The sequence below is a fragment of the Hylobates moloch genome, unplaced genomic scaffold (assembly GCF_009828535.3).
Source record: "Hylobates moloch isolate HMO894 unplaced genomic scaffold, HMol_V3 SCAFFOLD_16, whole genome shotgun sequence".
In the NCBI taxonomy this organism is placed as follows: domain Eukaryota; kingdom Metazoa; phylum Chordata; class Mammalia; order Primates; family Hylobatidae; genus Hylobates; species Hylobates moloch.
In genome coordinates, this window is record NW_026652291.1 from 5,252,157 (window position 1) to 5,264,664 (window position 12,508).

Consider the following 12,508-nt stretch of genomic DNA (forward strand, 5'->3'; position numbering starts at 1 on the left):
TCTGCACAGTGGGAGCACTGGCAGCTCGGGTTTCGAGGGCTCGTCCAGCAGGAAGGGAGCAGGACAGGGCCACAGCCCCACGCCTCCCAGGACGGGTGGGCAGGCCTCACAGGGTGCAAAGCTGCTGGGGGCAGGGAACAGTCCGCCCACGGCCATGGAGCCACAGCCCTGAACATCCTCAGAAACATTTTATTGACAGCAGTTCCCAACAGAGTCTTTGGGGTCTTTAAGTGACAGGTGCAGCGTCCACAGGCAGAGTGAGGGCTCCTGAGGAACCTCACCCCAAATTCCCTAACCGGGAGAGGATGGCCACCCCGGGCCCCTGCCAGGTGGGCATGGCAGTCCCGGCAGCAGCTCCTCGGAGCAGCCTGCTCTGGGGAAGAAGCCGGGCCGGGAGCCCTCAGTCGTGGTGCCAGCCCAGCTCATGCTCCCCGCCCCGAGGCCCCCAGCCTGTGGGAAGCCCCTGCCTATAAGGGACGGCTCGTGAAGACACAGGAACAGCGGTGGGGGCAAGGGTCTAGGAATGGGGCAGAGAGTGGCTGAGCACACACCTGACTCCCTGGAGGGGTGCTTCAAAGACATAGGAGGCGGGGGCCATGGGGAAGCTGGGATGAACAACTGACTCCATGCGACTCACGCTCTCATCAAAGAGGCCCACTCCTCCCTGACTCCTGCCACCCCAGGCCAACCCTGGCTGATGGCTGGCGGGCCCCTCGACCTGAGGTCAGTAGCTGGGCAGGGCGAGCTCAGGCCTCGGCCGACACACTGCAGGGACGCTCCTCGTTTTCCTGGGCAACGGCCCTGTGGGGTCCCAAACCCAGCCACACTACCCCTTGCCTCCTCCAGCCACTACAACCTCCAGCAGCTGCCGGTGGGTGGGCCGCTGGGCATGGGGACCAGCTATGTGAGCAGACCCCGGGTGAGCCTCAGCACCGCCTCATAGGCGACAAAGACCACCATGTTGACAGGGAAGGCGCGGCAGCAATTGAGCACCAGCCCCTTGAAAAGGACCCGGGGTCCCTCCTCTCGCACGCTGGTCACCACACAGTGCAGGAGACCCCGGTAGCGCCTCTGGCCCTGCCCGTCTGCCTGCAGTCTCGACTTGATCACGTCCATGGGGGTGGCCACAGCCCAGGCCAGGACTCCCGCACAGCCCCCAGCCACCAGCACGCCCAGGACATCTGCAGAGAGACCACAGTGCCTTGACTGGGAGCCTGATCAGGGCACCCAGGGCAGTGCGCCCTGGACTCACTCTTCCAGCCCGTCCTCATTTGCAAGTGGCTTGGGAGAGGGGAACGGGACTTGTCCACGGCCACACGCTGACTCTGTGACACAGCAAGCCTGTCCTGACTCTTGGTGTTGGGAGAACTGAGGAGCCCACCCTGGGAGGCAGGAGGCCGAGTTCAAGCCCCCACTCGGGTACTGGTGGGCAGCATGACCTCACCTTGGCCTCCTCATCCTGCTGGGCTCCCCGCCCTGCCAGGTTCCAGCCCCTGCTCACCTGGCTGGCTGTGGCCAGCGGGGCTGAGCCACTCGCAGAGGACGGCGTAGGAAAGGAAGTAGGTGGCAAAGGAGTGGCCGTCCCGTAAGAGCAGGGCCGAGCTGCCCTTGTAGAGGCCGCGCAGCCCCTCCTCGCGGGCTACCGTGGCCAGGCAGTGCAGCGGCCCGCGGTACTTGGGCTCTGGGCAGGCTGGGGGCGCAGGACACACGGGGGGCACGGCCGAGGGCCCCGAGGCCGAGAGCCGCCGCTGCTGCTTCTGTGCCTGTGTCTGCGTCTGCAGGCGGACTTTGGCCACCTCAGTGGGCGACGTCAGGAACACCTGGAGCAGAGAAGGAGGCAGGGGTCAGCCACCTGTGGCTCTGCCCACAGCCTGGACCTGGCCTCCCACCGGCCTCATGTTGCCCACGGTGACCTCAGGAGGTTGGGCCCCGAGACCCTGCAGGCTGGCCCAGGGCTGGGGGGCCACGGGGCCCAAAGCCAGCTCTACCCACCCAACGCCAAAGCCCATGCTTCCTCGGCGGCCACATCGCTCCCAGGCCAGCCTGCCAGGCTTCTCCTGGGACGTGTAAGAAAATGTCCGTGACCCAGGTTCAAGAACGTATTTAATAACATATCAGCAATAAAATAATATCATGGCCGGGCGCAGCGGCTCATGCCTGTAATCCCAGCACTTTGGGAGGTCAAGGCAGGCAGATCATGAGATCAGGAGTTTGAGAGCAGCGTGGCCAATATGAGTGAAACCCCATCTCTACTAAAAATACAAAAATTAGCCGGGCATGGTGGCGCACACCTGTAGTCCCAGCTACTCAGGAGGCTGAGGCAGGAGAATTGCTTGAACCCGGGATGCAGAGGTTGTAGTGAGCGGAGGTGGTGCCACTAAACTCTGGCCTGGGCAACCGAGCAAGACTCTGTCTCAAAAAAAAAAAAAAAATCACTAGATATACTGGCTGCCACTTTGTGGGTACTCATTCATGTCGGACTCCACATATGTGCCCTGGGGGCTTTACCTTCATGATTTCACTAAATTCTCGTCATGCCTCTTACAGATGGAGAGACAGAAGCTCCGAGAGTCTCCCTGGCTTGCCCAAGGTTGCTCAGCTCATGAGAGAGCTGAGAGCTAGGCCTGGTGGTCTGGACCCCTGGGCCAGGCCTTCAGCCACTGGGTTGCTCCAGCTGGTTCCTTGCTGTCACCAAGTGCAGAAGTCTGTCTCCCCTGCGGGAGCGAGGGCTCCCTGAGGGCAGGCGGGCACTGCAGGTGCGCCACGCACAGTTGAGGATGGAGAAATGCCCGCATCCAGCAATGGCCGACTGTGTTCAGGCATCTCTGTGCCTGGAGCCATGAGTGCCCGGGGCCTGCCTATTCACCTCCCCGTGGTGGCTTCTAGGTGACCTTCTGACCATGACAGGGAGAGTCGCTTTGGTCACAGCCCCCTTCCCGAGGGGGCCGTGCTGGGCAGGACAGCAGCGACCCCCTCATCTGTGTGCTGCTGAGGGGTTCCAGGCCCAGCCCAGGTGGGATGCGAGTTCCTCTCCCACAGCCCTGGCTCCATGCATGGCCTCCAGTGTCTGCCCTCATCAAGCCCCAGCTTCCCCACTTGCCAGTATGGATAACCTCTCAGACCCCGCAGTCTCTCTTGGGCCTTCCCCACCCTGGCTGCCCCTACTCACGCGGACGAGGCCGGAAGCGCATCCCGAGAGCGTGATGTCGGCCTTGGCGGGCTTGGCGTCAGGGCTGCCGTACCGGAGCCGGCAGATGTGCGCCAGGCAGTGGCGGTAGGTGCCAAAAGACACGGAAGATACCAGGGACACCGTGCACACGGGCAGCAAGAGGCCCCGGTAGAAGCCCCACACCTAGCAGACGGGATCCAGGTCAGGCCAGGGCCCCGCCAGGAGGAGGAGCCACCCGAGGGAGCCCACACTCAGCCCTGCTCCACACTCTGCTGTCTGACCTCGGGAAGTTCATTCACGGCCTCAGGGCCTCAGTTTCCTCTGCTATAAGATGGAAGTCACAAGGGGGAACCTGAAGAGTCAGAGGACCAGGCCTAACCCAGCCCAGCTGCTTGATGATGATGAACTTTTTTTTTTTTTTTTTTTTTTTTTGGAGATAGACTCTCGCTCTTTTGCCCAGGCTGGAGTGCAGTGGCATGATCTTAGCTCACTGCAACCTCCGCATCCCAGGTTCAAGCGATTCTCCTGCCTCAGCCTCCTGAGCAGCTGTGATTACAGGTGCCTGCCACCACCTCCAGCTAATTTTTGTATTTTTAGTAGAGACGGGGTTTCACCATGTTGGCAAGGCTGGTCTCGAACTCCTGACCACAGGTGATCCACCTGCATCGGCCTCCCAAAGTGCTGGGATTACAGGTGTGAGCCACCACACCTGGCCTGACAATGAACTATTAACAGCATGTTCTGCCACTGCTGCTTTCACAAGCTAGCCCCTGGCCTGTACCAAGCCCCAAGTCCACGTAGGAGAATGTCACCAAGTCCTGCTCTGGACAGGTCTCTGAGCTAGACCCTAAAGACTCCACCCAACACTGCCTTCAAGGGGTGCCTGGCCTGGAGGAGACAGAAATGCAGTGCATGGGTCTCTCCACCAACTGTGAAAGGCCTGAACGCTACCTCTAGACCCTCTGCTGGAGGTGGGAACCTCCTTCTGAGGCCCCTCTAGCTGCCAGATGTCCTGGCTCCAGTCCTCAGAGGAACCCATGAGATTGGCAGAACTATCCCCATGTGGAAGGTGAGAGAGCTGAGACCCAGCGGGGAGCCCGGCATCACCTGCTGGGCAGTGGAGGCAGGCCCAGCATCCCCTCCCTGTCTCCCTACCCACCCCCTGGCCCCAGACCTACGCGCTCTCGGTGATACGTATCCCGGACGCAGTGCCAGATGCCTGTGTACTTTGACTCCGTCTGGATCCTGACCTGCAGGAGAAGTGGGCTTCAGGCAGGAGCGGCTCCAGGCCTAGGGCAAGGCCAGCAGGCCCTGGGGAAGGGGCAGAGTCACCCTCTTGATTGTCCCAGCCATGCTGGACTGTGGGCACAGCAGGGACAGGGAGCCTTGTGTTAGATGGGAAACCTGGGGCTCAGGGGTGAGAAAGTGAGACTGACATAGTCCCAGGGGCTATGGGGAGCCATTGAAGGCATTTGAGCAGGAAAGGGGTGGGTCTGTTTAGCATTCTAGAAAGTCTTCTGGCCATGGACAGGTGCAGGGGCCTTAGGATGGTTGGGGGGCTGGCTATTGCCGCACCTTCACCGTGTCCAGGGGGTAGCCCACAGCAACACCGCAGACACCTGCAAGGAAAGAAGAGACCCACGGTGAGGAGAGTGGGGCTGGCGAGCAGTTCAACCCCACTGCAGGGAAGAAGAAGCAGAGTGCACGCTGACTGGGCTCCCCCAAGGGCAGACCCACATTTGGCCCTTCTGGTCTGTACCAGGTCGCATCAATCCTGAGGGCACTCCCGTTTTATAGATGAGGAAACTGAGCCTCCGAGTGACTTCTGCCCTTTGCAAGCAAGTTCCCCTTCCCTGAGTCCTGGCCTGGGACTACCTCATCCTCGCTGCCTTGGGCCAAAGACATGCCGACATGCCCCGGCCTTCCCACGGCGTCATGCTCTGAGAGAACGTCTGATCCGACCCTAGCTGGGCCCTGTCTCTGAGCCAGGCAGACCTTGCCCTCGAGCCATCAGTCCATGGAGGGTTTGCCTGTGAGCCAGGCGGTAACTGCGTTTTGGCCGCGTGGGTGGAAGGAGCGGGAGGCACAGCCTGGGCAAAGGCCAGGAGGAGGGAAGCCGAAGCCCACACTGGGGTTTGTGAAGAGCCAGGACTGCCTGGAACCACAAGTGTGTGTGGAAGAGAGAGGGCTGGGAGTCCACACCTTGCAGAGAGGCCTCGGGTGCCAGGCCTCAACATCCAAGCCCCAGCACTGCCACAGGGAAGCCAGAGAGGAAACAGGCTGGTCCCTGGGAGGACCATTCTCTCCCCTGAGGGGAGGTGGTAAAGGCCAATGGAAGACAATAGGCACATGGTGACTGTACCCTATTCACTGTCGCCCAGGACTCAGTAAATATGTGAGATGAAAGAATGAAGTGAATAAATGAAGTAAGGCGAAAGACCAAGTGGTTTGGAGAGAACGACCCTTCTTAACCCTTCCGTACACCTCACACACCTCACCAGATTCCTACTCATCCATCAAAGCCCTGCCACAACACTACCTCCTCTCTGAAGCCCTCTCTGGCCTCTGTACTCTGGGCTGCCTCTGTGCCTGGAACATGTTGAGCAGAGCCCTTGTCATATGGCCTTGCTGTTGTATGCCACCGCCGCCTCCAGAACTGGAGTTCTCCAAGGACACGGCCCAGGGTCGACACCCCATGACCCAGGGCCAGGCACAGAATGAGAACCCTTTACCTAGGCCTCCTCGTGGCTCCGGAGGAAAGATGCCAGACTCAGGGGCCCTTTCCAGCTCTGTGACGTCAGGCAAGTCCAGTAACTTCCCTGAGGAAGGGAGCGGCTGGCCCCAGGCTGGCACCTAGCTGAGAAAGCCTGCTAATGAAGGCCGGATGCAGTGGCTCACGCCTGTAATCCCAGCACTTTGGGATGCTGAGGTGGGCAGATCACTTGAGGTCAGGAGTTTGAGACCAGCCTGACCAACATGGTAAAACCCTGCCTCTACTAAAAACCCAAAAATTAGCCAGACATGGTGGTATATGTCTGTAGTCCCAGCTACTTGGGCGGCTGAGGCAGGAGAATCACTTGAACCCAGGAGGCAGAGGTTTCAGTGAGCCAAGATCACACCAGTGCATTTCAGCCTAGGTGACAGAACAAGACTCTATCTCAAGGAAAAAAAAAAAAAAAAAGAAAAAGCCTGTTAACCGGGCAGGTACCCTGCCTTCTCCCAGGCCCAGAGCTGGGCCGCTCTCCCAACCCCCATGCTATTCCCAGAAGTACAGACGCCACCCACTGATGTTTCACAAGACCAGCAAGGCCAGGGATGCCCACTCAAAACAGCCCCCACAGCCCATGGGATGGAGCTGAGCCCGTGTCCCAGGGCCTGGTTATCTCCCTGAATCAGTCTTTCACCAGGAGCCCTTCCGCAGGTGGGAGAACGGTTTCTCCAGCAGAGTCTGGCCTGAGAAGCAGGTTCTGGAGGCCTAGCCAGGTTCACACACCCAGCGGGGCAGGTGGAGCCAGCTCGCCAGGCCCCTTACCGTCCTCTGCCCACCCCTTCCAGTCCCTGCTGCAGGACCAGGCCCCATCTTCCCTACCCATCTCCCCGCCCTCTCCGTCCTCTCCTGGGGTCTTCTTTCCCTTCCGGTGACTCAATCACCCCTCCCCACACCAAGGACTCCCAGCCTCCCCGACTCTGCCTCCCGAGCGGCCCCCATGCCTGGACCCCAGCCCCATCCCCAGCCTGCCCTCAGCCTCCTGTCTGAGCCTCCCAGGCCAGTGTAGCCCCCCAGGCCCTGCAGCACCCCTCACCCAGCCTTAGCCTCCCAGGAACCTGCTCTCTGCTCCTGGCACCCATGACCCTCACCAGGTCCTGGCAGATCCTGGGGAGTGGGGGGCTCCTCAAAGCCCCCCCTGCTGCCCAGCACCTTCCTGGGCCTCAGCTCCTCCTGCTACCCCCAGGAGCAGCACTGTCTGCACAGCCCACCATCCTGTCTGTTACCTCCGATGGCTCCAGCGACAAAATCCATGAACAAGGTGTAGCGGGGAGGCCCTGGGTCTGCCTGCCTGAGAGGGCTCTGGTGCCACCAGGGTGGCCTCAACAGCTCCCAACTGGCCCCTCTCAGACCTTAAATACCTGCGGCAGGGGAGGGGACCGGAAGCAGAGCCTGCTGAGGCCACGTGGCACAGGGCTGGACTCCCTCCCCTGCCCCAGGGACCCTTGTCCCAGTGCCCTCGGGACCCAGGTGTCAGGAAAGCACAGGAGAGAGCCCAGGAGGTGGCAGACACCAGAGAGCAGGGTCACTGCCCCACCACATCCAAACACCTCCTGGGGAGGTCCAGAGATGGGGCTGTGACAGCTCCCACCCTCCAGGTCCAAGCTCAGGCCTTCACTGTATCCCCTGGGCTTTCCTGACTCCCCTGGATTTGCTCAGGACCCCTGCCCGGGAAACCTGCAAAGCTGCCTCACTTATTCACTCAACAAACACTTCCTTTGCTGACGCTGCACCCAGGCAAATGAGAGCCATTCCCTGTCCTCAAGGTGCTCCAGTTGGCAGGGAGGGAGGGGATGGCGAGGACAGGCCTGAACCCAGGAACGTCACCCACCATCTGCTCTCACCCTTCCCGCTGCCCCGGTTCCCTGCTGTCTGCTCCATGGGACCCGGGAACAGCACCCACCATCTGCCCTCGCCCTTCCTGCTGCCCTGGTTCCCTGCTGTCTGCTCCATGGGAATGCGTCTCCCCAGACCCAGAGGCCAAGGCCAGGGCTGCCTCCACCAAGTCCCCCTGCCCACATGAACCAGGGACAGAGGCTGCCGATTCAGCCTCTGAACCAACTGGCTGGGGCCCTCCTGAAGGGGAGACCTCTCCACTAAGACGCTATTTCTGTCTGTTGGGCACTGTAAAAACAGGGACCTCCTCGCCCGTGCACCCCACCTTATAGTTCACCAAGCTCTCCTCACTCTCAGGCTCTAGGATCTTCCTCACCACCCCAGGAGGGAGACAGCACAGCTTTAGTGCTCCCCATTTCACAGATGGGGCCATTGAAGCCCAGAAAGGGGGCTTGTCCAAGGCCACGAGGGCGGCAGGGCTGGATGTGATCCCCAGACGCTCTCATACAACCCACCCTCTGGGATATCCAGGGCCCACCTGGGAAGGCCCCAGAGGGCTCTCAAGGGGACTCAGTGCATGCCCCATGTGACCTGCACTGCAGCCCTGTGAGATCCCCACAGGAAACACCAAGGCTCAGGGAGGCTGTGCAAGTACCTCGGCCACACAGCTGCTGAGCAACAGAATCTAAGTGAGTGCCCCAGACTGGAATGCCAGCAGGATAGGGGAGGGGCAGGTGTTGACGCATGAGGCCCAGGCAGCCCGTCTGGGCTGCCCTTGGGACAGGTGGCAGGGCCGGGAGGCTGTTTGTCTACCTGTTTTCCTGTCCTGTAATGGCCGGACCTGCAGGCTGGCCTTGAGCAGGCTGAGAGCTGATGGAGGGACAGCCCCCCTGCCAGACAGGCTATTTATAGGCAAGTGGGAGACACAGGATGAGCAGTGCCAGCTGCCACGGCAGAGGGCAAAGGGCAGGAAGTGGCCCATCCAAGGCCAGTCCCAATGCTAGTCCTGGCCCTCAAGGGGATGAAGCTTAGCATGTGGTTAGAAGCTGGCTGCCTGACTTTAAAGCCCAGCTCTGCCACTCACAGCTGAGACCATGGGCCAGCCCCTTGACCACTCTGTATCTCCACTTCTGCATCCATGAAATGAAGAGAGTACCTGCCTCATATCTGTGACTGCTCAGGGCAAGGTCTGGGCGTGTCCCTGTGAGAGTGGCCAGCTAAATGCTAAGGCTGCATTAACAGAAGCATAGAGTCTGGAAGGAAGGAGGTGACTGGCCTGTTCTGGGCAGGGCAAATACAGCTGAGACTTGGGTTCGATTGCTGATGCTGCACTCAAGAAGCCAGTACCTTGGGTGCTGAGGGAGTTTGAAGCACTGTGTCTAACTGAAAGAACAGGGACCATTCAGATCCATGTTTCCTGTAGAGCATCCAATGCAGCAAGTGCCACCCACCCACAGCACCTGAGCCAGAAGCCCAGGAATTGCCCTGGACACCTCTCTCTCTCCACCCCACAACCAGAGTTCCCAGTCCTGTGTTTCAACCTCTTAAATTCACATTCGGATCCCTTCGCCACTGTCCATCTGCACGGCCCCAAGCCGTGTCATCACCCCATGGACAGCAGCCCACCCCGCCCATGCCCTCTATTCATGAAACCAAGGCTGCCTGTCGAGTTTTAGGCACTAGGACACATCAGTAAACACAACGATAAAAGCCCTTGCCCTGGGCTGGGCGCGGTGGCTCACGCCTGTAATCCCAGCACTTTGGGAGGCTGAGATGGGTGGATCACAAGGTCAGGAGTTCGAGACCAGCCTGGCCAACATGGTGAAACCCTGTCTCTACTAAAAATACAAAAATTAGCCAGGCGTGGTGGTGGACGCCTATAGTCCCAGCTACTTGGGAGGCTGAGGCAGGAGAATTGCTTGAACCCGGGAGGCGGAGGTTGCAGTGAGCTGAGATTGGGCCACTGCACTCCAGCCTGGGAGACAGAGCGAGTCTCTGTCTCAAAAAAAAAAAAAGCCCTTGCCCTGGTGGACCATAATTATGTTCAGGGAGGAGCACAGCCAGCCAACAGATGAATAGCCAAAATACAGAGTACCCACAATGGCAGCAAGTGCCAGGAGAGAAATAAGGTGTCGGGGAGAGGGAGACTTGCAGGGGGTGTTAGGGAGGCCCCAGAAGGTGACATTTGAGACAAGCATGTTCTCTCAGTCATCGCAGCCAAGTTTTACCTGCCCTTTGTCTCCTGAACAAACATGCCCTAACTTGACCCTCTTCTCTGAGGCTGAAATAGAAAACGGGCCACCCCGCCATTTAGGCTGCTTCGTGCAGGTCTAAACATTTCCCCACTTAGCTGTGGGCTTCAGGCAGGCAGGGTGGTGCTGGGTTTGTCTCCACACCCACGGCACCCAGAGCAGGTGGGCACCCTGGGGAGGCCAGGTAAATAAGTATGTGGGAAAATGAGTCAGTGAACAGATGGAAGGATGGACGGATGGATGGAGGGATGGAAGGACAGATGGAGGAGGGCTGGGCAGACGGATGGATGGATGGATGGATGGATGGATGGATGGATGGATGGATGAGTGGATGATGGATGGAGAGACGAGTGGATGGATGAAAGGGTAGAGCGATGAAGGCATGGACAGAAAGATAGATGGATGGAAGGATGGCAGGGGCCCCACAAGAAAGAGGTGAGACAGTGTTGCAGAATCTGAGACAGGCCATCAGCCAGTCCACATCCTCAGCACCCACCCTGTGCTGGGCCCTAAAGATCAAAGGGACCTCAAGAAGATGTCACCCACCTGCCTCCATCACCCCATCCATCCTTTCCACCGAGCACCTTCTCCTCCCTGAAGGTGTGCACCTGGAGGCCCTGCCCTCCTGGGTGTCCACAGCTGGAGATAGCCGATGGCATTAGATCACTTTATTTACTTTTTAATTTTTAATTCTCATTGTTTTAGATGGAGTCTCACTCTGTCGCTCAGGCTGGAGTACAGTGGTGCAATCTTGGCCCACTGCAACCTCCATCTCCTGGGTTCAGGCGATTCTCCTTGAACCAAGGAGGTGGAGGTTGCAGTGAGTTGCCTCCTGAGTAGCTAGGATTACAGGCGGGTGCCACCATGCCTGGCTAATTTTGTTGTATTTTTGGTAGAGATGGGGTTTCCCCATGTTGGCTAGGCTGCTCTCAAACTCCTGACCTCAAGTGATCCACCCATCTCAGCCTCCCAAAGCGCTGGAATTACAGGAATGAGCCACCGCACCCAGCGGCATTAGATGACTTTAAACAATCATTATTATTCTTGTTAGATGCAATAATGAATGGCACCAAAGTTCTGTGAGAAAATGCCTATATTTCTTAGAGATACAAACAGAAGTACACGGTGATGAAATGGCACGATGGCTGAAATTTACTTTAACATTGTCTGGCAAAAAAAGAAAGGAAGAAAAGGAGAAAGATGATGAGTATACGGCCTTTGTCATAGTCCGTGATAAAAAGGAGTAGCCGGGTGTCGTGGCGCATGCCTGTAGTCCCAGCTATTCAGGAGTCTGGGGTGGGAGGACGCCTTGAGCCCGGGAGTTCTGGGCTGTAGTGCGCTGTGCTGATCGTCCAATACACTACAGTCAGCATCCATACAGTGACCTCCCAGGAGTGGGAGACCATCAGGTTGCTTAAGGATGGGTGAACCGGCCCAGGCTGGAAACAGAGCAAGTCAAAACTCCTGTGCCGATCAGTAGTGGGATTGTGCCTGTGAATAGCCACCGCGCTCCAGCCTGGGCAACATCGCGAGTGAGACCCCATCTCAAAAAATTAAAAAAGTAGTAAAAGGGCCAGGGGTGGTGGGTCACGCCTATAATCCCAGCACTTTAGGAGGCTGAGGTGGGCAGATCACCTAAGGTCAGGAGTTTGAGACCAGGCTGGCCAACATGGTGAAACCCCATCTCTACTAAAAATACAAAAATTAGCTGGGCATGGTGGCGGGTGCCTGTAATCTCAGCTACTCAGGAGGCTGAGGCATGAGAATCGCTTGAAGCCAGGAGGCGGAGGTTGCAGTGAGCTGAGAGCATGCCACTGCACTCCAGCCTGGGTGAAGGAGTAAGACTCCTGTCTCACTTAAAAAAAAAAAAAAGGTAGTAAAAGAACAGTGAACAGGAATGAAGCTGCTCGTACCCTGCCCAGCCTCCTTCCAGGCCTCATCGCTCCTGCCTGTTCGACGGGAGGAGCCCTCAGCCTAGGGTCTGGTCCGGGGCTCTGCCTCTCCCAGCTGTGCTACCCTGGGCTGGTGGCATGACCTCTCGGGGTCTTGATTTTTCCAGCAGACGATGGACCTGGGGTCTTCTGCGGACGGCAGGAGGCAGAGCCTGGGAGAGTCCACTGGAGCCAGCCAGCTGCCCCTCCGACAGGCAGGGTGACTGCTAGGAGATCCAGGCTGCCCGCAGGCCTCCTCCATCGGCGCCCGAACCCACGCTGTGCGCGGCCCGGGCTGCCCTTGCGGGAAGGCTGCGTTATCCCCTAGGGGGCGGCAGACGTTGCCCAAGCAACCAACCCGGGCGCCGCAGAGGGCTTCGGGAGGGAGCCTGCAGGCCCTGCTGGCTGGGCCACACATTCTAAAATACCTTTTTATTTTTATAACGAAAGGAATAACTACAGGTTATGATTATTTTTAACCCACACAGAACTGATGGAGCCAGTATGGAAAGTGAAAGTCCCACCACCCAGCCTGAGGACCCGCCTGCAGCGA

General features: G+C 58.7%; 1 protein-coding gene across 1 annotated transcript; it reads right to left on the reverse strand.

Moving 5' to 3' along the window:
* Positions 1–126: 126 nt before the first annotated feature.
* On the reverse strand, positions 127–7,266 carry SLC25A47 (solute carrier family 25 member 47). Its single transcript, XM_032134955.2, has 6 exons — positions 7,163–7,266; positions 4,745–4,788; positions 4,348–4,419; positions 3,170–3,352; positions 1,502–1,820; positions 127–1,181 (listed from the first exon to the last, which is right to left on the reverse strand). The coding sequence occupies exons 1-6, from the start codon at positions 7,188–7,190 to the stop codon at positions 901–903; spliced, it is 927 nt and encodes a 308-aa protein (XP_031990846.1). The 5' UTR covers positions 7,191–7,266; the 3' UTR covers positions 127–900.
* Positions 7,267–12,508: the final 5,242 nt, after the last annotated feature.

What these genes read in the sequence shown, in the direction of transcription:
- SLC25A47 (XM_032134955.2), bottom strand. Translation starts at nt 7,190, where the DNA reads ATGGATTTTGTCGCTGGAGCCATCGGAG. An exon ending in TGTCGCTGGAGCCATCGGAG is followed by an intron (nt 4,789 to 7,162) that starts GTAACAGACAGG and finishes CTTTCCTTGCAG; the next exon opens with GTGTCTGCGGTGTTGCTGTG. An exon ending in CGCTGGCCACAGCCAGCCAG is followed by an intron (nt 1,182 to 1,501) that starts GTGAGCAGGGGC and finishes GTCTCTCTGCAG; the next exon opens with ATGTCCTGGGCGTGCTGGTG.